The 26057-nt window shown below is 39.0% G+C and overlaps 1 protein-coding gene across 1 annotated transcript in view; it reads left to right on the top strand.

The window, feature by feature from the left end:
* The first annotated feature begins 481 nt into the window (after positions 1–481).
* Positions 482–26057, top strand: part of EZR (ezrin) — a 41094-nt gene continuing 15518 nt past the window's right edge. Inside the window, exons 1-5 of the mRNA XM_032215715.1 lie at positions 482–581; positions 2005–2100; positions 18039–18122; positions 22016–22111; positions 24045–24319. Of these exons, the coding sequence (XP_032071606.1) occupies positions 2089–2100; positions 18039–18122; positions 22016–22111; positions 24045–24319 (467 nt within the window). The 5' untranslated portion in view covers positions 482–581; positions 2005–2088. The remainder of the gene's footprint in view (positions 582–2004; positions 2101–18038; positions 18123–22015; positions 22112–24044; positions 24320–26057) is intronic.

Genomic DNA, 26057 nt, shown 5'->3' with positions numbered 1-26057 from the left:
TTTCTTTCCTAGGTAGCCAAGACTATTATTACTTCAAGTTGCTTTGTGTCCTGCTTTTCCCAAGAACCTTTTCACTACTTCACCATCACTGCTGCACTTTCCTTCAACAAGGTACACGCAGAGAAGTAACTTTTCAGGCTGCGTCGCGATTGTGCGTGAGGGTGGACGGCCGAAACGGACCAGACGGGCCTTCTTTCTTTCTTTTAACAAGAGTTTGAAAGTAAATGTCCGGGCGCTTTGCAAATCACAGGACTCGGCCAGGCTTAACACACCCGCTGCGGGCGTGTTAAATCTTTCTCCTCCGGTTCTCCTTTCCTCGGGTTGACAACCATCTGGGAGGTCACTGCAAGGCTTCGCATGTTCCCGGCTGGGTTTCCACCAGCACGTTGGCTTGAGGGGCTTCGGCAGCGAAACGAGCGACCGGCCACGCTCGCCCTCTCAACGCCGTCAGCCATGTTGACGCGGCCAGCCGGGGAGGGCCAGGGAAAGGCACGCCCAGAGAAAGAGCCAAAGCCGCTGGGAGCAACCGCGCCGCAGCAAAAGCCGCTCGACCCGCTTGAAGAGAGAGGAGCGCCGACGAGGTAAGGCCGGCAAGCGAACCTTTTCTCCGCAGGTTGCCTTGCGTTGGCGGGAAAGGAAAAAACAGGTGGGGGCCGCCGAAGGATCCGAAACAGTTTCGGGAAGCTCTCGCCTCCGAGGCGGGAAAGGAGGGGGTGACGGGGACGCATAAGGCTTTGGCCACAGGTGCCGCGGCGGGGGATTCCCACGCTGCGCTTCTCCCTCAAAGGGAATTTGGGCTTTTCTTTCGGGGCGGGATTTGCGCATTCTCTTTTTTTCCCCTAAGCCTCCTTAGGAGTTTGGAACAAACTTCGCGCTCGGTTTCCCGAAAGTTTGCGGAAGGGAGAAGTGTCCCTCCCTCCTCGTCCCACGGAGTTGAAGGAAACTTCTACCCCAGGAAGCGTGTGAAAGATTGGCGCTTCCTGGAATCTGGTTTTTCCACGACGGTTTTTTTTTTTTCCCTCGCGCGAAAAGCCCCCCTTGATTTAGGAAGACCCACCCCCTTCGGCGTGGGTGGCGTTGCGCTGCTCTTCGGGTCGGCTTCGTAAGAGCGCGTTTACGGAGAGTGAATAAGAGAGCATTTCATCTGGCTACTGAAATGGAAGAACTGAGCTACTGAAAAGAGTTGATCTCTCTTCTTTTCGCGTGCAGGAATGCGAAAAAAATAGAAAATCCGCTCTTCCCTGTACGTGAACGTGAAGGTGGCGCTACCAGTACAAAATGAGGACGTTTGTGTCCTTTGGGGGAGGCGGGGGGGGGCGTTGAACGAAAGGGTCTCCCTCCCCCCCCAAAAAAAAACCCCATTAAGTCGCTGAAAAAGACTGCGGGTTACATCTGACCTACATTATCAGAAAATGTCCCCTTCCCTGTTTATAGTATGAGGGGCACCAGAGAACAATTACCGATTCCCCCCCCTCCTCCCCATGGTTAAGATCGACCCCTCCGTATGTTTGAGTCCTATGTGGAATGGGCGCTTGCAGTTTGCTTATTGCGGAATAGTCCTAATCAGATTGCAGCCATTGTCTTCTAAAGAGAGCCGACTTTGAGAAATACGAGCTATCAACTGGTGGCCTGAGAGGCTTAGCACAAGTTTTCCTTCCTAGGGGTTTGGTTGATTCTCTTGTTGCTGGGATACTGGCTTTAGATACCACCCCAGACAAGTCAGTCTCTCTCTCTCTCTCTCTCTCTCTCTCTATTTCTCAAGAATCTTGAAATTATAGCTGCTCTTATGGGTGTGGCTGGCAAAATGACCTTCTCTACTTACAATTGGACTCTTTTTTTTTCCTACTGGGTGAGGCTGCTGGTTCTGTTTCTTTGTAAAGTGGTGGTGTGTTACTAAGTAATTATTGGTCATGAGTGAATCATTTTTGCTTACTTAACCTGCCTAAAGCTCCTTAACTATGTCATGTGTCTTGAGTTGGTCTTCCTTGTAACCCATTCTACCAGATCTCCTGGAAGCAAAGAGGATATCCATAAACTGCTGTATGAATATTTGGTCTTGGATCAACAGGAAAACCTCAGGAATCAAAAATGCCGAAGCCGGTAAGTAAAAATAAAGAGCTTTACTTTGTTTTATGATGTTTCTTCCATTAAAGTTTCCTTTAGTATGAGTTGCAGAAATTATCATTTATAAATCTGCACTTACATGTAAGATGTTTTTTAGGGGCCTTCTGAGTCTAAAAATGCAAAGAAATTTATAATCTTTGATTAAAATTTAATTAAATTATACTATTAATTGTGGGTTATTATCTTCTGATTCGGAATCTATTCCATTTTAATTGCAGTAAACCTTCTTAACATTATAAAACAACCCTGAACTGACAGGTATAAAATTGTCATCATAGGGAAAAAAAACTGCAGTTTTTTTTACTGGCAAGAAATCTAGGGGGAGAGAGAAAGATTTGGATGGCATATTGTAGATATGAGACTAAATAGATTCAATTATACAAATGCAACCACTTTTTATATAAATCTGACACATTTTGTGCTTGTATATTGTCTGGCTAGATTTTGATGGTCCTAAGTAAAACTAACAGCACTAATGTTATATGAGATCTAAATTTCTCCTGTGTTGTTATTAATGTGGAAAGAACTGATTGAGGCTCTGACAAGTGACATTGAGGTAAAAAAAAGTTACAGTTTCGGATTCTTAAGGATTTTGATGATAATAATAATAACGAGCCGTTCCTACACTGCTTTCTGCAGTGCTTTGATACAGTAAAAGGGAGTGGCACACTTTCGGCTTTTTTATTGATCTCTTCCCTCAACTTCCAATTCCTTGAATATCACTGTTAGCACCATTTTACAGAAACAACTTGAAGAATATGTTCCTTATTTCTCCACTCAATTTTCTTCATGCTCTTATTCAGCCAATGTGAATTTTTAATATTTTAGTTTATTAGAACATGAATATTACCATCTATGATTGTCTATGTATGGACTGCTTATTGCAACTATAATAAAACATTGTTGTCCTAGACTTGCATTGGTTTCCTGTTGTCTGTTGAAATGTAAAGATAAATAAGGACACCATACCATATAATTATCCTGAATTCTGCATAGCTTTTACCCATGCTCAAGTCTTGCAGGTAGATTGTGTTCCTTTAATTCATCACATGAATGTAAATTTCTTAAGAAAATTAAAGTTGGCTCCTTTAAAAAAAAGTTAATGTGAAGGAAGACCACTGTTTCAAGATAAGAAATTGAGACATTCTGTAAGACATTTCATGTGTTTTATCAGTTTCTTCTGTGATTCTTCTCTCTCTATTGGAATGCTTTCCCCTTTGTCTTTGGTGAGGTTGATAATGTTATATTGTTTATTCTTTGGACCCAAGATTGCAAATATTGATTATGCAAGAATGGATTCCTATGAAAAAATCTGGACCTTGCTTTCTCTCTCCAACACCCTGTTGCACTAATTCACACTAATTGTATCTGGCATGCTCCTTCCTAAGTATCTGTGGTATTAGCTATTGTTCTTTACAGATTGACAGGAGAGAAGAGCCTTTGTGCCTTTGACCATGTTTTTCTCTGTTTATTTGGGCAACAGGGGAGACCCACCTTTTCCCCAAAATTAAATTTAAAGACTTACCTTGAGCTCCCTAAATGACATCAAGTAATTCAGCATACCCTTATGAAGGCTTCGACTATTCAAGTGTTTCTTTTCAGCCCAGTAATAGGTACAGGAACATCTCTTGCATGAAATGTCCTTCATTTTTTTCTAGAAATTGTCTCATTTAATAGGATTTGCTGAATAGCTGCACTTTGAATTCTAGCTTAGTCAGAAAACCTAAAGCAATTAATAACTTTTTTATTTAAAAATTGTATCCAACTGCTTTCATGTACGAAAAGTAGAAAGTAATATGCACAAAATAGTCAGTTCCATGTCTAGTACACTATAAGCCATTTCTTGTCCTGAAACATTAACTTCCGGAAGGTTGCCAGACTAACCCGGGAATGGCTGGATTGTCATAGAAAAAATATGGAACATTCTGTAAATTCCTCATAAGTTTGATCTCCAGAGCAGAATGTTTTGAGCAGTCCTACTACATGTATGACCGTAATGGAGTCTGCCCATCACAGTCATAAGTCACATATAGTCTTAAAATGAGTTGGTTACATGGCCAACCCAATTTTTATGACCTTTTTGTAATGGCCATTACATTAAGACAGCAACTATAAAATGGTCACTGTGGTCATTAAGCAGTTAAATTCTTCGCTATGGAGATAGTTTTCCCAAAAGAAAGGAAGTGCCGATTTTCAGAGAAACGATTGTAAAATGTGGTCATGTGACTGCAGGACACTGCAAATGACCATATGTGTGGTTGTGATGTCAAGACCCAAAAGTACCACTGGAGGGACACCTATTTAACTTTAAATCCATGTCATAAGTAGCCCCAAGTTAGAAGATCCTGCATAATTTCAAATGGTCTCAAGTCCAAGACAACCTGTAAAAAATTCCAGAAGGCAGGTTCCTCACATTTCTCAGTTGTAACCTTTTTTATATACACATAGATTAACAGGAGTGGTTGCTGTAGTTCCCCCTATGACCTTGAACTGTGCATTTGCACTGAATGGCTGCTGTTCTGAATTACTTTTCCACAAGTCACATGGAAACCAAGAATGTGCTTCTCCAGCACATTGGTATCTAAAAAGCTGTTTAATAATGAACTTGGAATTCGGAAAGATGGCAGAGTTCATTAGCTTCACAAAAGTAGGTTCCTTCCAAGAAGATATTGCAATATTTGTCTGTGTGGTTAAGGCTAAAGGAGCGGTTATTGCGCAAAAACGATATCTTGCTGTGCAATGGATTGTTGAAAAGTTCTATTAACTTTCCACAGAATGCATATTCATTTTTTGCAATGACAGGGTCAGGGCCAGAGAGCCAGGGAATTACTGTTATTCCAGTCAACTGGTTTAGAGAGATGCTCAAATATCGTACTGCTCAAACTGCAGTTCTCATTATCTTATCCAGGGATTATTACAACCATTGCTCTCTATGACAAATCTACAGAACACTCTCTTCTTACTAGGCTTCAGTTTTCTAGGGCCACATTAAGTGTAATGGGAAGTTTAAAAAGCAAAGAAAAAAATATATTAGACCTTCGGAGAACTAGAGTTCCAATGGTACAAGGTTTATTCGTGAATATTAGTTGCTTTTTAAGAATCACTCTGAAACATTTACTTCTGACAAACACACTAGTTATGTAACTCTGAAAACCTATTAGCTATATTTGCATTAGCAAACAAAAAGGCCAGCACAACTCATGGAGGGGAAAGGACCTGACCGATACCTTAAAAATAATCATGTGCCACAAAGGAACACCTGGTGCATTGATCAGCTCTTCAATGACCCAGTCAATGAAGCCTGGAGGCATTGCAGGTGCTCAGCAGCTTGTCTTTTGGGCAGAGATGGCAGCAGATTCTTCTGGCAGCAACAATGTTTAGTGGCAGGGACTCTTTAAAAAAAAACACCAGCGAGTCACAAAAGGCTGCTAGGAAGGCCATAGTATGTGCAGGCCTGTAATACAGTATACTAAATAGTAATGTTAAGAAAATCATGCCCACTCCGAAGCTTTGGAAGACTAGAAAAGTTGGGGTAGAAGAGTCTGTTCTTAGGGGCAATTTGCTAGTGCAATTTCTACTTTTCTTAAAGAAATTTGCAAGCATGAAATGGATGCAGAGATACAGCTCTTTGACCTAAAAGATAAAATAGCTAATTACTAGGGTGAAGGTATAATGGTTCTCTGTGTTCTTTACAGCTCAAAACATATCAGTTATAGGGTTTTTTGTAGGTACAGCATAGATCCACAGGTTCAGTAAGATAGGCCTATGGAGATTGTAATAATTAAAGCTATGACTTGAGAAAAAGGAAGATAAAGATGCTTTCACCAGTGCTGCTTTTTGTGTTTCCACAAAAGAAGGAAAATTTATAGATAGTTTGCAAGTTAGCACCTTAACTTTGAAAGTCAAAAAAAGTAAGTTGCTATGTTTTTTTATATTTTATTTTTTAGAGGGCCTGAGGATTTCACTTGTCTTTTCTTCCTTTTTTTTTCAATCTTGTATTTATCAATTTTCTTCGAGTTCTAATTTTATTCCCGAGTCTAAAGTATTTAGTATGCTTTATTTCTTAAGCAATCTTCTAGGAATCTTTATTTCCATATTACACAAGGTAATCAGTTAGCAAAGGGATCTTTTCTGAAATTGTAGTTTAGAAATTATAGATTATCAGTTAGAAAGTTAATGTGATACTGAGAAAACCATGGTTTTAAAAGACCACACAACATAGGAAGCCAACCAACATACCCAAGTTATGATGTTATCCTTAAGATCATTAGTATTGAAATCAAAACTAACATTGCCAGTTCTGTAATACTGCGGTCTACTTGCAGCAATGATTAGGAGTATTATATAGAGTTCTGATTGTTAAATCTTTATGAGTATTGTGCATCTGGATAAAAGTTACAAAGAAAAATCAAATTTACCAAGCAATTGAAATAAGTCCTCTCCAGGTAAAATTGTAACTCATGATGTTGATATCACTTAGCCTAGGAATGAAATTCTGCAGGAAGAGAAACTAACTTGAGAATACCAAGAACTCAATACTGAGCTACATATATTCTTCACAATGGGAAAAGTTTAACACGTGGATTTTATTTAGTCGGTGGGAGTGATAAGGGTCATAAGATAAAACTCCTTAAAATTATTCATGTTGTGGATAAAGTGGTTAGAGAGGTTTGTTTTCTCAAAATAGTACATATGGAATCTGCTTAAGGTTTTTCATAAGGCTGAATTATTGACAAACAGAGGTACTTAAGACAGCATATAGTTAACTTTCTCTATGAACATATTCTTTATAAATCTTTAGTTGATCATTGTGAGAAATCATTGTGAGAAATAAGTTACTGGATTAGATAGATCTTATTATTTATTGAAATATAGTAAGTAGACGTTATTTTCCTAGCCTGAAATGTTAACTAGGAGTAATTTATTTTGATGTCTTTTATATCCGTAATTCAAGTTAATGTTGAATTCAGTATCTTTATTAGTACTTTCTCAAGTTCGGTTGCTGTACCTTTAAATGTACTCCTGCTGTTTTCTGCTGCCACCCTATATTTCCATTGCTCCTTCACCTCTCGATCCTGAATAGTCTGCACTGATAAAAAGAAACTGCCCTCCTCTACAATCAGAGGCTTTCTACACTTCTCAATCAAGCATAAAGTGGTACAGTGAATTAGCTAATCAGACTCTGTGATAGGGTTCTGTTTCAATATGACCTCCTGGACTTTATGTCTAAGTTACACAAGAATGTTCTGTGGGCTGAGGAAAAGTTCCTTCATCTAATCAACAAAAGCTGCTTACAGTATGTTCTTAACTGTGCCTGAGTTAGATTTGTCACCTGACATTTAGAAAAAAAGTTTTTTCCAGTCTTTCTCCCCCCCCACCACCACCTTTCTGCTGCTAATTAATGCTAGGAAGCCGAAATGCTGATGTGTTTCTGAAATGTATTGTAAAAGGAGACAAGAGGCATTGATTTTTATGTTACGAATGTGAGGATAGTACTAAGATTTGTAAGCATGGCTGTCCAGGCTCAGCTTTCTACCTAACTGGTAATTAAGCAGCTCTTTGACAGGATAATTAGAAAAGGAAAAGAACCATCATAGGAGATTACCCTGTTTTAAACATATTAGTCACCTACTAGTTTCAGTAGAGAGAAGATGGGAATCATTTAGCTTTGTCCTCCAGTTCTGTGGTTCCCATCTAGTACTTAGCTAGGTGACCTAGGATTAGACCTGCTATTGCACATGAAACTGACCATTATAAATTGTCCTAAACACCCTACAGTCTTTTTAGATTGTCCTAAAGAATACAGGTATCTTAGATACACAGCAAGATGTCTGAAACAGACATCTGTTTTTCTTACGAGAGAGAACCTTTGGAATACAAAGTGTATATATCCCATTGAGTTTGGTTAGCCTTCCATCCTTCTGAGGTTGGTAAAATGAGGACCCAGATTGTTGGGGGCAATGGGCTGACTCTGTAAACCGTTTAGAGAGGGCTGTAAAGCACTGTGAAGCGGTATATAGGTCTAAGTGCTATTGCTATTATGTAGCTATATTAAATCATGAAGGGTAAGATTCTTAATGCATCTGTCAAGCCCAAATTTGACATATGTGTACAGCATCCTTGTGCTAGTCATTCACTGGTAGGTTGCAGGCGGTACACCCCAGTACAGGCGTTCCAGAGCCTGCCCGGAGCACCGGGTACCGTTCCGGTACGGTGCTCCGGAGGGCCTGCCTGCCCGAGCTCCTTACCTGTCCTTTAAGCATATGGCGCATATGGTATTTGCGCAGTACTCCTCCGAACAGCTGGAGCATTGTGGAGGCATCACAGATGGGTACAACGTATGCACATGCTATGCGCATGCGTCTATGTGGGTGACACAGGGCCCATTCCAACCCTACCGGTTGGAATGGGATCCGGAACCCACCACTGTAGTCATTAATGATCAAATATAGTCAATATTTATTGAATAGCTATAAATTTGGTCTTAAGAGCATAATGCTAGAAAAAAAGTGAGATTTAAAAGTAATTAATTGGTGACAAAAATTAAACCTATGTATGATCATTACATGGTTTTCCTATTTTTTTTTCAAGAACTGAAAACTATTGTCTTCTAGGAACTGAAGGTATATTATACGGAGAAGTGGGATGGCGGAAGTTTTTACAAGCTTCTGTAACATCGAATTTGCATTCTTTATGAATTATGCAAATTGTCCTTTTGTTTTGCAGAAATTATTTTGCTAGTTGAGGATGTAACAAGAACTTGTACGCTTTGTTTAAATACAGCTACTTAAACTTTTTGAGTTTCAATTGATATCAGGAATACACGTAAGAGAAAGCAGCTTTACTTAAAAAATATGAAAGCTGAGTTTTTTAGTCGAGAAACGCAAAATAATGATATTCAAAAGATTACAAGGATTTTATACATTTCTATGGAATTGTGGTTTGCATTCAATCCTATTTATATCCTTAGATGTTGGGCGATAATTGAAGATAAAAGAGAAACAGGAAGGGATAATTTTTTTTCATAAGAATGTAGAAAAGGCTTTTTTCTTTCTTGCTTTGTTTTTGGCACTTGTGCTGGAGCGTGATTACATTGTTATAGATTAGCCATGTGTATCTTTATGTGCATGTAAGTTACTATTGCTTTGAAATAAACAGCAAGTTAGAATGGGATAGGAAAGCTTATTAATCAATCTTGTTGCAACAGTAACTGCCCAACTTAAATTGTAGTGCCTTATTAATTCAGCAAATCTAAGTGGAACTAAGGGCTAAACTACAGAAGTTATAAAAACCAGACATTATTAATAGTAACAATTATTTCATTAGATTGAATGGTTAATTAATTCCAGTTTAAATTAATATTATATTAAGGTCAATATTTTAAAATTCTCATACCACTAGCAAAATCCAGATTTTTTTCTGGATCAGGCCCTCTAGCATTTGACTCATAACTAATTGGTTCTTGATTGATACTATAAATGAGACATATTTAAAAGTATCAACATATTTCTTAAAACATTAATAGGGTCACACATAAATCATAACTTCAGCCTCAAACCTATCCTGATATACCTTACCCCTGAGTATTAAAATTGCATTGTTAGGTTAGGTAGAAGAAAATCACCAAACTTACCTGGAAGAGAAGGGAGGGAAGAGGATATTTCTCACAATTGATGTTCATGCAGGTGAATATAATTCTAAGCACTTTCTAAAGCAGGGGTGTCAAAGATGTGGCCCATGTACTGGCCACGCCAGGGGTGGTTCCTCCCAGATCACCCCGGTTCACGCGAACCAGATGGTCGGTGAACCCGGAAGTAATTAACTTCTGGGAACACCGGTACCGCTCCTGGCCCCTGTCGCTGCAAAGCGCCCTTGCCGACAAGGCAGCATGACCCGCTCGGCATGTAGAAACAGCAAAAGAAGGAACAGGAGAGGAGTTCCAAGCCGGGCTTTTCAAACAGCCGAACTTCTCTCCTGTCCCTTTCTTTTGCTCTTTGAACAAGCCGTGCAGGTTGCGCTCCCTTGTCTTTCATAGCCAGCTCGTGGGTGGGCGGAAGGTTGCCCTGGCGCAACCGAGGTGGCACATTGTGTGGAGGCTTGGCGGGCATGAAGGGCTCCTGTCTTCCCTGGCCAGGCTGGAGCATGGGACGGCCTCGTAACAGGTGCGTCTGCCACTTGTGGAGTGAAGATATGGCACTCGGATGCGGCGGTGGGCTTGTTTTCCAGCCGTTCCTGGCCCTGCAAAGGTTCCAAAAGTGCCTGCGCTCTGGGACATCCTGTGCTGTGCCTGCTTCCGCTGCCGCCACCTCCGCTCCCAAACAAAACTGTCAGCTGCGAGCAGGTGCCGGAAGCTGCTGCTTGCAGTCATTTACGGCTGCAGATAGATTGTGCCTGTAGTGGGAAGCTCTTCGCCCTGTGAGAGCTCCTCTCCAGCACTCCTAGTTTGGTAACATCATCAGTGCTAGAAGGGAGTGGGGTTGGGGGGGAAGAAAGAGAAAGGACAAACAGGAGAAAGAGAGGGAGAAAGAGGAGGTGGGGATAGTGGGATCCTTGCTGCTTTCTGAGCTTGGTGGTTTTCTTACAGGCATTTCATTACCAAACTAGGTAACATCATCAGTGCTAGAAGGAAGTGGGGTTGGGGGGGGAAGGAGGAAAAAGTTAGGACAAAAAAAGAAAAAGATAAGGAGGGAGAGGACTGTGGGGTCCTTTGGTGTTCTCTGAACGTGGTGGTTTTTAATTATTTTAGGGAAATTTTATTTATTTATTGTTTATAGAATGTTTATTACAAGAAATGTTAGGGTTAGGGTTATTCCTTTTTGCAAATGTTTTATTTGTGATGCAATATGTTGCTTTTAAGTGTTCAGACCAGGTTTATGTGTCTCAAAGTGGCTGCTTTTTTATGGGCAGACCAGGTTGGTGCAAGGCAGCTTTGCCAGATTTAGTGTGTTTCACCCTCGTTGTTTAGGTAATTCTGAGGTGGTTGATGGTTCTGTGAGCGCCTGTTCTTTATAATTTTCCACATTGCCTTGATGGTTTTTATTCCAGTGACTTTGTCTTTCCTGTCCTTAGGCTTAGGGGGAAAAAAAACTGGTTTCATTGGCAGTCTTTTTTTGGGGGGGGATTCTTATTTTTTTGGTGTTTTCCTGGCACTGTCATAGTTTGTGTGTGTGTAATATCCCGCAGTTATCTACGCATTAATAATGATCTAGTAATATTAATAGTATCTAGTAATTAGTAATATCTACTAATAACATCGTCTTGGCCACTCCCACCAGGTCACATGGGTGGCAGGCCACTCCCATCTGTCACATGGGTGGCAAGCCACTCCCATCCAGTCACATGGGTGGTAAGCCACTCCCACAAAGGAGGCCACGCCCACAGAGTAGGTTTGAACAATTTTTGAAACTCACCCCTGGGCCACGCCCACACCCAATTTAGCAAAGGAGAAAAAAGTCGTGATATGTGACATGATGATGTGACAATGCAAGTTTGACACCCTTGTTCTAAAGGAACACTATAAAAGTTACTTGGGCTGGTTATTGCGCTAGTAAGCAAAACTTGATGTTAACATCTTTATATTATTTGTGTTCCATTACATTTTATATTTTAGGATATGTCAGAACATTAGCAAAATCTTAGGAGAATATATCCAGTGGAAAGTTTAGGAAAAACTGAACAGTTGGAGGTGGTAGCAAAAAGAAATATAGGTGTTCTAGGTTGTATGTAAATTGTGTTTGAAAATGATGCTACATTATTATCTCAAATATTCCGTTTCTAGCAAATATGATTTAAAACAAAATTTTCATTAGTATACTTAACCCTATCTTCTCAGCATGCAACTCTGTCCCTCCATATCTCCTACTTTCTTGTTAGAGTTATCTTTTTAATCAATATTTAATCTTCTACTTGTATTTAGGCTTCTCCTGGGCTAATAAACCAGTTGGTATACTTTGGATTCAACATGTGGAATGGTGACTTGTATACCATTTTGTGCTTGCTGTGTGTGTGTGTGTGTGTGTGTGTGTGTGTGTGTGTGTTTGTCTATATGTATACACCCCACACATATTGTGACACACTGTATATACACACATACACAATATACGCATAGTGTGTTTATAAGCCAAATTGCTATGGCTTGTGTAGTGCAATATGTCAAGATTAATACTATTTGCAGCATGTCAATTCACAAGTAAACTGGACTTCACTGTGACCCAGCCACCTTTTTGCTGGTTTCATGAAGAAGGTTCTATTCTGTGAATTCAGAGCAGAGAAGGGAGGGGGGACCTTTGGGATAAAATGTGATATTTATAATAACACAAATTATGTTTCTGGAAACATGAGCACTCATAAAAAGACAGTTTGTTGTTTTTCTTTGAGTATCACCCAAAAAATGAATTGCTTTGGTCCATTTCCAGTATTTAGCAGATACAGAGATTGCTTCCTTTCTTGCTGCAAAGACAACTATGTAAGCTTTTGGAACTTAGAAATATTGAGGCTGAGCAACTGTTTTGTACCATCATCATCATTAAACAAACTTAAGTTCTGATTTGCATACAGCTGTTAAAACAGTGCAATCTGCTTGGGAAGACATTTGCTACAACTGCTGCTTTTCTCTTTGTCCTTTTCGGAGTCTCTGCATGAAACATGAACCATTTGTTACCCTAATTGGGCAGTGATAATCCAATCAGCGTAAATATATGCAGCATAATTCAGCCACAATTGCTTTAATTGCTTATATTCTGTGGTGAGTCCTGCAACCTGTTTTGCCCAAGTTTAGCCCTACTTTGTGAACCAAGGCCCAATAACCAAAAGAGATTCCCATCCTCTTTCCAAAAAGGTGCAGCATACACCCAAACTTTGTCCCAAAGAATTGGAGGATTAACTAATGAAGAGAATTTATTCTTGCATAAGGATGTGGTGTTGGATATCGCTCATTATCTGAAACAGTGCAGTGTCAACAACAATTTTAAAAAGTGGGAGACTCTTAAGAACTCCTCTGTCCTATCCTTTTCAAAATGGCACAAATGCACACTTAGTATAAGTAAGTGGAATAATAAATGCAGGAATGAATTGAGGCATATAAAGACTTTGCTGAGAGGAAGTGGAAAGCTTGAGAGCAGCTTTTAGAAAAAAATCAGCTGCTTCTTTTAGACGCTAACCAAATAGGAAATTTAAAGACAGAGAAATAAAAATACATCCTTAAGCCAATCTTCCACAATCTGTTGCCTCGCCTTACAGATATTTCGGTCCAATTCTTATACTTAATAGGTTTTTTTGTTTTTGTTTATTATGTTAACATTTCAGACTGTTTGTTTTTTCAAAAGATTAAAGTAATACACCTTGAAACTAGACAGTATGCAGCATTTTCTCTTCTAGATTTTAGTTATGATAGTTTAAGTTGCAATGTATAAGAAATGTAAAAGGTTTAAACAGCCTTGGTTGCCCAGGGCTAAATAAGATCAGGGTTTTTAAGCTATAAAGATCAAAGTTCAAACTGTAGTTTGTGACTTTACACTCGTATCACTTGTTTTCTCCTGACAACAGAACACAGCATACAAATAACATTTCTGCAGCTAAAAGATTCAGATTATTAAAATAGACTCAAGCAGCAAGGTTATTTTTTTATAATACCTTTTAAAATTTTGTTTTACTTAATGTGATTAAACATATAAAATCATGAGATTGTGAGTAGATCACAAGAAGTACAATAATGGTGCGTAAAATACATAAAGGTCTCAGTGAAAATAAAGAGAACATTCTTGTCAAGTATAACATTTGCACAGAATGTTTACGTAGCTACTTAACTCCAATGTTCAGATGATCTTTTAGGGTCTAAATAGTCTAGGCCAGTGATGGCTAACCTTTTTGTTATCACGTGCAAAAGTGCATCCATAATGCAATGTGCACGTGACACACGCCCCCCCCTGCACCCATCATTCCTGTGCATGCGCGTGTGACACCCTCCCCGTGCCCTGTTTTGGCCTCCCTGCAGCCTCCTGGGACCAAAAATGGGCCACTGGGGGGATGCACCGCACACACACCCATGCTCCCCCCCCACCCCTGTGCATGCGCACACAGCCCCCCCAGTCGCCCATGAAAGCTCACATGTCTCTCACATGTGCCTCGTGTATGTACTGCAGAGGCCCAAAAATCAGCTGGCTGGAGGGAAGTCCGAGTGCATTTGTGATAGAGCGACAGCTTGCATGCCCACAGAGAGGGCTCTGCGTGCCACCTATGTCACACGTGCCGTAGATTTGCCATCATGGGTCTAGGCCATTTTATCCCTTTTTTCTACAGTTCTCCATATTCTTGAAATTTAAAGCACTGTTGAGATCAAATGCCTTTACAGCCATTATATTATCTGCAGTAAAATTTGATAGTGGAGAACAATCTGTTACCCCAGAATCCTGTGCAATACCTGAAAGTCTTATGTACAACTACTAGATCTCTAAAATGGTGTAATGTTTAATGTAATAGAAGAAGATGTGTTATAAAACCTTGAGTGGGAAGTGATTCTTTTTAGTTGCATATAAAAGGAAAGATTTTTGTAGGTAACCGCGTCTAAGCTACTTGGCTTATCCCCCCCCCAAAATTGATAGGTTTATATAGACCAGGAGAGAATAATTAAGCTATAGGCTAAACTGAGAATTGCATAAGAAGTAGCCATTGCAAATGGCCTTAGTTTACTGCTTTGTATGGTTCTAGTACTAAAGTTTTTGATTTGTTCACCCCTCGTGATTCAAACAGCAAATAGCTTCTTTTCTTTTTCTTTTCTAATTTCTATTAAATAAGTTTTCAATAGAATAAAACCAGTACACATTTTGAATCGTAAAAAAGAATAGGGAAAAAGAAATAAAGCAAAAAACACAGAAAATAAATTGTAATTCTTTTGTGTTTTAAGTAGCAAATATTTTGTTTCTTTTCCAAGAAAATAATTTCAGCCAAAGAAAAAAATTTATGGCAGAAATAGTGGATTACTAATGGAGCAATTACTTAGTTTGTACTATTAATAGAGGCTAATAAGAGAAAGGAACTGTTTTGTGTTAATGAATGTAACATGCATGTATTTTCAGAACAGAATAACCAGTTGGAAGGGTCCTTGGGGGTCTTCTAGTCTAATTCAATGCCACTGCTCAAGCAGGAGACTCCATACTATTTCAGACAAGTGATTATCTAATTTTCATTGTCCAGTATTAGATAATGTTCATTATATGAATATGAATATATATTAATATAATGATATTTCCTTTCCTCAATTTCTATCTGGAAATTTGTCACCTTCCAGGAAATCAGAACTGGAAGGTGCTATTTTGTTAATAGCTGCCTGCATACATGTATGCAAATCTATGAGTTGCATCCAGAACATCCAGGAAGAAGGCAATAATAATAAAGTATTACAGGTCGTCTTTGACTTACCAATCTCTTAACAAATGTTAAAAGTTACAATGAATTTGAAAAAAAGTTAGTTACCATCCATTCTTGAAGATATCATTGCTATACCACCCCAGCAGTCACAGTCACATGATCTCACTTCAGATGTTTGGCAACCAGCTCCCATTTGTGACTTTTTTTGTGTTTTCCATTGGTGAGCTGAATTCAGACATAACCATGTGGTTAACTCAACAGTGTGGTGTCTCATTTTGTAGAAACAATTTTAAAATTGTATCCGGTCACATGGTGACTAAACTTAGGACTACACCAACCAGGGACATGCAGTCACTAGAGGCAGGGCAGGCGGGGCCTCACCAGTCTCCTGAGGAAAAGAAAGAATTTTAAATAATTTTTTTAAAATAATTAAAGCCAGGGTAGTTGCTACCAGATTCAAAGTCACAGTGGCTTGGTGTCTGCTCTCAGTGTTAACTATGGGAGGAGGCGAGAGAACTCGGAGCCTCTTTTGCCTAAGGAATTGTTCGCCTTTTAAAAGTTAAGGTGGAGTTAACAAATGAACACTTTCATATGCAAAAGAGGCACTGATTCTCCCGCCTCCTGATCGGGGAGCAGCGACTCATGCCTTAAGAGCTTACGTTGAGCACGCTTACGTTGGCCGGACAAGAGGAGAGTTGAGAGAGTTTCCACAGCTGGAAAAGGTGGATCAGACGGAGGGGGGGGTCAAATTTATTGTAATTTAATTTGTAATTTAATAAAAAATTTAATTTTTTATTGTGAGGTTTGTGTGTGTGTGTGTTTTTTCTTTCTTCATAGCAGCGGTGGGGTCGGAGGAGGCAGGGGGGCGAGGCGGCGGAGCACGGAAGCGGCAGGGACGTTCTCGCCGCTGTGTTTCAACAGGCCAGGCGTCTCGCATTTATGTCCGCCATAAACGCGAGACACCTGGCCTGTTGGACACAGTGGTGGTGGGGGAGGAATTAGCTGGGTGGGCTGGCTGGCTGGGGAGGGGAGACCCCTTTAAAGCCCAGCACCGAGCGGGACGAGGAGGAGGAGGAGGAGGAGAAGACCGGTGAGTCCAGGCAGGGAGCAGGTCTGGTGAGGGGTGGGTGGGCTGGCTGCAGGATTGTTCATCAGAGGAGGCGGGGGGCAAGGCGGTGGAGCGCGACGGTGGCGAGAAGCAACACCCCCGCCACTGTGTCCGACAGGCGTCTCGCGTTTATGTCCGCCATAAATGCGAGACGCCTGTCGGACACAGTGCCAGGGACGTTGCTTCTCACCGCTGCTGCAGTCTTGCCTCACCAACAGTTACCGTCACCGCACGTCACTGACACCAACATACAGCCAAAATTCCAGGATCAATATGGTCATAAATCAAGGACTCCTGTACAATATTCTCAAACTTGTTCTGTGTATTAGTGCAGGGATCTCTAACCTCTGGGCTGTTTGCCCATTAGTGGGCCATGAGCTGTTTGCAACCAGGCCGCAGACACTTCCCATGAGCAAATGGAGCTGCATGCACAATTACCAGCCACTTGTGGGGAACTGTCCCCTCTCTCTCCTCTCATCGCCAGTCTGCAGAACTGAAAAGATTGGGGAACTATGTACTAGTGTAAAAGTATTTCGCTGATAAGTATAATTTAATTGTACACTGCCAACAACACAAATTGTTGTTTTATATTTCTAATGCTATATTCTCTACCATATTGATAGCCATGAACATTTTCTTTCTGTGACCTTTAATACGTCTTCATCAACCTAATGCCCTTAAGATATGTTGGTGAGCATTAATCATCTAGCCAACTGCGAGTTGTAGTCCAGTAATATTTTGGGGTATTTGTGAAGGCCCACATATATTAATTATGCACACCCTGGCATATTTGAATTTATAGAAGAGCAGACCTCAATCTTCTGAAATTCAAGAACATTGAACAAACCATTTTGAAATATGTTTTTCATTGAGAATAGGGGAAAAAATGGATGTATCCAAAATAACATTTTCACATTATATATCAGATCAAAAGATAGAGATGTGGCTCTCTTGGTATAAATCTATTGATCTTACTAGAACCATAAATTTAGGTACCTAAATGGTATAGTTGGTAATGGTAATGATTGAGAAAAACATTGAAAATTGTAAAGTAATAAGTAAATCTTAACATGCAGTGGAATCCATGGAATTTAATGTCCTTTGTTATAAACAGTCAACAATACTGATAACTAATAATAGAACAAAAAGTGACCAGTACAAATTGCCAGTTGTCTTACCATATATGGTATTCAGTATTAAATAGAATTCAACATTAGAAAAAGAGGTCATTTTATACATTTTGAACCTAGAATGATCAGTTTTAATATTTTGCTAATGCATTGATTTTAGCTAGAGTCATGTGTGAGAGATAAATGGCCGTGTGAAACAAACATTATAGTTCGGATTTTCAAATTAACATACTTTCCTGTAACTGTCTATGAACTGGGAAATTATTGAGCCTATTTATTTCCTTATGCATTGTTTTAATCTTTTCTTCTAGGTCAACGTTCGAGTTACCACAATGGATGCAGAACTGGAGTTTGCCATCCAGCCTAACACTACAGGGAAGCAGCTGTTTGACCAGGTTAGTATAAGCATGCATGGAATTTAGAAAAAGAAAAAGAAATTGCAGGTGAGAATAAACTACCACTTATTCTGCTATCAGCTGCAGGTTCAATAAATGTGGTAGTTGACATTTCCCTTGCCATTCTATTAAGCTAGGTTTTTGACTTTTCATTATTGTATTTTCATAATGAGATTATTATCAGCTAACAAAAGTTGTCCCATGTCTTTTAATATATTTCTTATAGATAAAAAGACAATGAGCATTCGTATCTTATCCTCCTTCCTATTCTGAAGCATTTCATTTTCCCAGGCTCATATCTTATAGCAATTTCTTATTCATTGTAAAGGTTCCTCTGAACACATAACACAGGTGTGTTATGACACATCTATTAGCCTGAATATAACTAATATTCTGTCACCATTTGCAGATCAGAACAAATTGAAATCTCTTAATAAGTTTTGTTCTCCTTATTACCTATCTTACATTAGCTATCTGATCATGTATCTGTCTGCCTTTTTGGAAACTTGTCTGTTTATTCCACATAAAACTTCATTATTCTTCACAGGATCTTAAGCAAAATGTTGTTTTATTTAAAAAAGATAGTACCATGGAGGTAGTTGTTGTTTGCTTTTGTTTCATCTCTTCTTTATTAGTATCTTTACCTTAGCTGTATATTTTCCTGTGATTTTTCCAAACCTCAAGTTATACCTTATTTTTTCTTTTATTCACTATATTGATATTTTTGATTGAAATAGAGGGATCTAGGAACCATATGCAGTCCACTGGTTGCCTATATTATCCTGCTATAAAATAATCTATTAGATTTTCTTTTCCCACCATTGGGGTGGGATGGCATTATTGGATGTTGAGTAAATCTGTTTGAAAATACTGAATTAAAATTCTGAGAAACAAATCCTAATGCACTTTCTTAGAATTCTAATTAGAATGACATAACAATGACATTAAATACTCAAGACTGATTATTGATGATGTTAGCCTTAATTAACTTTCAAATCTTTAACAGCAATTTGCAAGATGTTCCGTCTAGATTACTATCATGTTCTCTATTGAACAATTTTGCTGCTGTGCCCTTCCACTTTTCAGTTTCAGGAAAGCCAATTTGACCAATCGATTGCTTTTCTCAGTATATACTGGTATACTGTATATACTTTTATGTACACAAGTGTACACCCACAAATATTAGCAAAGTGTGTGTATGTGTATGTATATATATATATATGTGTGTGTGTGTGTGTGTGTGTGTGTGTGTGTGTATAAAGTCACTATATATATATATATATTACATTACACTAAATACAATAAAAACTAACACTCACATACCCTGTTTTCCCCAAAATAAGACCTCCCTGGATAATAAGCCCAATCGAACTTTTGAGCACATGCGCTAAAATAAACCCTCCCCTGAAAATAAGCCCTCCCCAAAAATATTGCAACACAGCAGCAGCTATGAGGTGACCACACTCGCTACCTCCTGCACCTCAAAAATAATAAGACCTCCCCGAAAATAAGGCCAAGTGCTTATTTCGGGAGTCAAAAGAGAAAAAGACCCTGTCTTATTTTTGGGGAAACACTGTGTGTGTGTGGGTGTGTAAGTAAACATGGACAGGTATTGTAGGCACAGCATTTTTTCTTTTTTTCCTGCTTTTCCTGACTAACACCTGCTACAGATTTTTTTACAACAGGTTTTCCTTGCTAGTGTAATAACTATAAAACTTGCCTTATTTCCCCTATTTGAAATTCAGCAGGATTTTTGGGGGGTGGGGGTGTTTAATTACTATTTTTATTATCCTGAGCTACCTGCTTTTTCTCAATATTTTAATTCTGGTGCATATATTTTCCAGACCAAGTAAATAACAATCAGAGAAGACAAAGAACTTGAGCATACCTATCCCTGAAATGTGTATTTTAAGGAAGCAGTTCTCAATATTTTTTTTCTTTTTTTCATTAATTTTTACAATCTTATTTGGAAATTCAAGCTTCTATGTGTCTTATATCTTAATGCCATGAGGAAATATGCCCAGAAACATTTTCATTTTTACCTTGCTTATATCATTTTTTGTTTTCTACATGAAATGAAACTAAACGCTGCACTTTATCATGTCCCACAGAGGGATCATTAGCATAGTTATTTTATTATTATTACTGCTAATTAAAAGTTGGAAGATACTTTATCTTAAATTAAATGCAGTAACCAGAGGGAAACTACAGCTACTGGATTATTTTTTGGCTGGAGGCAAGTTTGTTTGTTTATTGATTGATTAAATTTATATTGCTGCCTATTTGTCCATGGTGACTCAAGGCAGCTTACAGAATAGTTAATCAAGATATCTATCAATAGCCTACAATTTGTTCAAATTGGTGAACAGGTCAGAAAAAATAAATAAGTTAAAGCAATTGTCACGAACTGTAAACAGTCAGAACATTTGTCAATGCAATTGACAAACAATTGTCAACTATTGTCAAAATATCCATTTGATACAGAAAATAAATTGATAATGTTAAAGTAAAACTTCAACAGCAAGATAGCTGACATATAAATGTAATAATAAATTAAAAAAGAAATGTATTATTTTGAACTTGATTTTCTGCTTCGGCCATTGATTTCTCAAGGTAGTAAGATCCCTCGAATGCTTTCATATCAGTATACAAAATCTCTCTTGCTCATATCCCTACTACCATTGTTCTTCAGATTCTACAAATATGAATCACTCTTCTATTGCACAAAAAATTCCTTTCTAATTTGGCTGCTTACAGGAAAATGCCATTCCTCTGGCTTCTAGCTGCTCCACTCTTCTTTCCTTTTCTCTGAATCATGTTTATGATCCACACTGAGGCTCATCTCTCTCTACAGTGGCTTATCCCTATTGCTTGCCAGGTTTATTACCAGTATGAGTGAGCACCATTTTTGGAAGGTGGGAACAGACAGTGCCACCCACATATACCCAATCACAAATTCTCCACTTACAGAACTGTATTTTCCTACTTCTGTTGACAAGATGGGTCATAAGTCACTTTTTTTTAGTGTCATTCTAACTTTGAATGGTTGTAAATCAAAGACTACCCTTATAAATTGTTAATAGCAATTTCACCATGTTCCTCTAGTTTCTTATAGAATTGGATTGCTAGTTAGTTTGAAACTATGGAATATCAGAAACTGTACATTTTTTAGGCCACACAGCTGCACAGGGTCAGGAAGATTCATGTTTGAGTTTAAGAGGTGATGAATGGGCAGCAACATGTAGTTGCCCTCCGTTGCTGCTCACTTAATACTTCCTTAATTCAAACATGTATTTTCCTGAACCTGTGTTGCTACATTCAAGTCCATTGCATTGTTTATACAGAAAAAAAATCACTACAAAAGGGAAGCAACCATAATGTAGAGATATAACCTTTGACATAAAAAATAATCTTCCAACATGCATATTTAATTACATTGCATTAGTCTTCATTGATTTATAAAAGATGGAGTATTCAAACAACATTGTCATGCTTTATTAAGGTGTTGTTATTATTCAAAAATACAGTATGGATGCAATCTGAATTTTTCTTGGTCAAGACTCTGAGCCTAATGGGGTTACTGTTATAACAGTACTATTATAAATGAACTTATTTCAAGCAGAAATTGCATTTTAGTTTAACATTTTAAATAGTATTCTAAATAACTGTTTTATATTTTAATCTATCAGCATGAACAGTATGTCTTTCCTTCAGTCTTTGAAACCAGTTCTTTTTTCCCCAGCTTAGATTAGAAAGTTAAGTGTGGATGCAACACTTTTTGTCATTTGCTTGACATGGCAAAACTTTAATGGTTTAATATTACCTGTATGAATTGTTTCAGGAAGTGTTACAGCTTTAAACCCACTGCTTCAACCTTTCCTAATTCCTTTCAGGTGGTGAAGACTATAGGTTTGCGTGAAGTATGGTACTTTGGTCTTCAATATACGGATAATAAAGGTTTCCCAACCTGGCTGAAGCTTGAGAAAAAGGTAATGAAATAAGCTAATTTTGATTGTTAAAAGGTCCAAAGATAGGTTTGCACAATTTAATTGATAATCAGTTCCATCTAAAATCTTTAAATCAAATCACAGTCTCAGAAAATTATTTTTCCATTGACCTATTTGTAAACATTCATAGGAGGCATAAATAGTATTAATATCTGTTAGGAAAAAAGTGAAAATATAATTTGTACCTGCACTACTTAATACTTGAACAGATTAAAACAGTATGATGGTATTGAAAAAAAAATACAAAGTTTATGTTAGTCTTTCACTAGTCTTTCCAGATTGTGCTCAATTCGTGCAAAGTAAAAGTTTCCATCTCCCTCCCCCTGATTTTATAAAACTATATATTTATAGCTTTTGCAGTCAGTTCAGTTGAACTGACAATTGAAAGAACTGTGTCAATTATGAATGTTAATTTAGTAAATGCTGTTTAAAATGGCTAATCCTATATGCTTAACACAGTTTATTTTGTGCATAGTAGGAATGCTGATGCAGAAAAAGCAATTTAAAGGGACTATATAAATCTGTAAACTCAAGTTGTGTTGTGATACCGAGATAAAGAAGTTGCAAGCAGTCAAGAACACATAATCTAAGCGAGATAATGTTTAAAATATTTAACACCATTTTATTTTTCATTATTGTAATCCAGATGTGTTATAATGATGGATAACTTTTCCCTAGTGGGCCCTTATTAAGCAAATAAACAAAGAACAAGCATACTCTGGTTGACACATAGAGGGAACAAATATTAGGAAGTATCTCCAGCTCTCCTTACCACAAAGCCAGATGTGTAAACAGCAGCCTTTTTGTTTTTCAAAAAGACATTTCACTTCTGTTAAGTACTAAAGCACTTTAGTGCAAAAAGTTTGTGTGTGTGTGTGTGTGAGAGAGAGAGAGAGAGAGAGAGGGAGGGAGGGAGGGAGGGAGGGAGGGAGAGAGAGAGAGAGAGAGAGAGAATGTATGTTCATGCTCACTGAAAGTTAAACATGTCCTGACAGTGCAAACATTCTGAAAGATAGTTGCTCCTATTTCTAAACTTATCAAATCCTGATGTTTGCTACAGGGAAAAAACAACCTCAGAAATGTAAAGATTTCCTTGTTCAAACAACCCTTCCCCCCACGCATACATGTAGCTATGTTATAATATGACCCGTATTATCAATAATGGAGAATATTTGTAACTCGGGGTTGAACGGAGGGGTCCTTGGTGCTCTCTGAGCCTACCCTGTTTCCCTGAAAATAAGACCTCTCCAGATAATAAGCCCAATGGGGCCTTTGAGCACATGCATGAAAATAAGCCCTCCTCTGAAAATATTGCAACACAGCAGCAGCCATAAGGTGACCACGCTCGCTGCCTCCTGCACCTCAAAAATAATAAGACCTCCCCGAAAATAAGACCAAGCACTTATTTCGGGGGTCAAAAGAAAATAAGACCCTGTCTTGTTTTTGGGGAAACACCGTAGTTGTTCCCTTGCAGATGTTTCATTATCCAAACTAGGTAACATCATCAGGAGCACTGATAATGTTATCTGGTTTGGGTAATGAAATGTCTGCAACAAAACAACCAAGCTCAGAGAGCACCAAGGACCCCGCATGACCTTCCTAATAGTTACTGAGCAACATTATTGATCAAGTCATAAGAATCAGAAAGACAATTGAAATGGTGGTTTGGAGGGCAGAATAGCTTTTTATACGTAAGAGGCTGTTGTTTTTACAGATTTAAAATAAGTTGATTCTTTGGAGCGGGAGACAATCATACGATTAAAAATATGTAATAACTTGATAATAAAAATTTGTATTATTGATTGGAATCAATCGGCAACAAAATTGAATAAATAAATATCTTTGTGTTTAACAAGTTAGTATTTCATAATTTACTGATACTTGTTGTTGCTCCTCTTGACTTATCTCTATTTAGGTCTCTGCTCAAGAGATCAGGAAAGAGAATCCTCTCCAGTTCAAATTCCGGGCCAAGTTTTTCCCTGAGGATGTGTCTGTAGAGTTGATCCAGGATATCACACAGAAACTGTTCTTCTTGCAAGTGAAAGAAGGAATTCTTAGTGATGAGATCTACTGCCCACCGGAAACTGCTGTCCTTCTTGGATCTTATGCTGTGCAATCCAAATTTGGAGATTATAATAAAGAACTGCACAAGGCTGGGTATCTCAGTTCTGAACGTCTGGTCCCCCAGCGGTAAGCACTTCTGTTGAAACCTTGAGGCCCAGCTCTCCCCAATTCTTATTCCTCAAGATAAGAATGTGGGATGTGTAAAAGACACTTAGAACAGCTTTTGCAGCTGTTACGACTGATAGCCAATGTATTAAGAAGAGAGTGACACGATAAAATGAAAAGTCTGAGGTTTGTTTTTCAAAATGTTGATAAAATACCAATAATAGAAAAGAACTACAGTGTGTTGTAATTTTCATGAAATTTAGCACAATTTAAGATTTTTAAAAATGTTTTAGAATATTAGGGATGCTCATTGCTTATAGGGTTCTAGTACTGCACATAATAGTTAGCAACTAAACATGATACCGTGTTTCCCTGAAAATAAGACAGGGTCTTATTTTCTTTTGCCCCACGAAATATGACCTTGGGTATATTATAGGGGGAGGGCTTATTGTTTTGAGGTTGCCAGGCAGCTGCTCCCTTGCGAACTGGCTCCCGAAGAGCCAGGCACAGCCTCAGGAGTGAAGCTGCCATGAGGTGACCACACTCACGAGCAACCACCCGGCTGCCAGACAGAGAGTCCTCCAGACAGCAAGAATTCCAGCAGCCAGCCCACAACCATAGAGTGCACTCCTAGAGCGGCCGCTGCTGGAAGACTCGGCAGCCGAGTTTTGGAGTTTGGAAGCCATAGAAGAAGTTATGCTCGGAGCGTGGTGGGGGTGGAACAGGCACTCACGCAACCCCTTCTCCAGCCGGGCAGAGCTCCATGCACTGACCTAGGGGGTATCTCGAATGTGCCAAGTCGCAGGAGCTGGGGGGCAGGCAGAGTGCCAGGTGGCTTGGTGCCTTAGGGATACCCCTTAGGTCAGTGAATGGTGCTCTGCCTGGCTGGAGAGGGGTTTTGCCGGGCGGCTGCTTGTGAATGTGGTCACCTCATGGCTGCTTTGCCCCTGAGGCTGTGCCTGGCTCTTCAGGAGCCAGTTCGCAAGGGAGCAACCTCCCGGCAACTCCCCCCTCTGGCCAGGCCAAACACCACTCCCAAACCTAGTGGTATCCCGAAGGTGCCAAGCAACGTGAGCACCTTTCCCCCGGCTTCCGCAGCTTGGCGCCTTCGGGAAACCGCTAGGTCGATGAGTAGTGCTTTGCCTGGCTGGAGGGAGGTGTTGTCCAGGGAGCTTATTTGCGGGGGAGGGCTTATATTTTTGCCCATGCGAAAAATGTGGCAAGGCATTAGTTTTAGGACAGGTCGTATTTTCGGGGAAACACGGTAGTGAGGCTAATACTTAAGGTTTTGAATCAGTCGCTCTTCTCAAACTACTTCGAAGGATAGTTGTTATAATGAAAATTAAAGGAACTACATGTACCACTTTGAGGTCTTGAAATAAAATGTGATCTAAGCCTAATCAAAATTGCAACAAACAAATGGGGAAATATTATCAAGATAGAGTGTTGGTTGAATAGGTTTATTATTTCTCAATTCATTTCTGGTTTCAGTTAACAAACTAATAAATTGCTGCTATTTAACACTGCCTTAAGGCATCAGTTTGTTCCATGGAACTCTTGAGTACAAAAATCATTGTCCCAGGGATTTTTGCAGACATTTGCACATCCTTAAAGAATAACTTTATAGTAAAGCTAGAGTTTAATCATTAAAAGATTAGTATTGGAACTTGATCAAGGTTCATCTTTTTTAAAAAAAATCTCAAAAAAGTGACTTTTTTTACTTTAAACGTTTTGTGCCATCTTTTCCATATACCCAAGT

This window comes from Thamnophis elegans, chromosome 4 (assembly GCF_009769535.1).
Source record: "Thamnophis elegans isolate rThaEle1 chromosome 4, rThaEle1.pri, whole genome shotgun sequence".
Taxonomy (NCBI): Eukaryota; Metazoa; Chordata; class Lepidosauria; order Squamata; family Colubridae; genus Thamnophis; species Thamnophis elegans.
The sequence above is the reverse complement of the archived record's forward strand: the minus strand, read 5'-3'. Positions and strand labels throughout refer to the sequence as shown.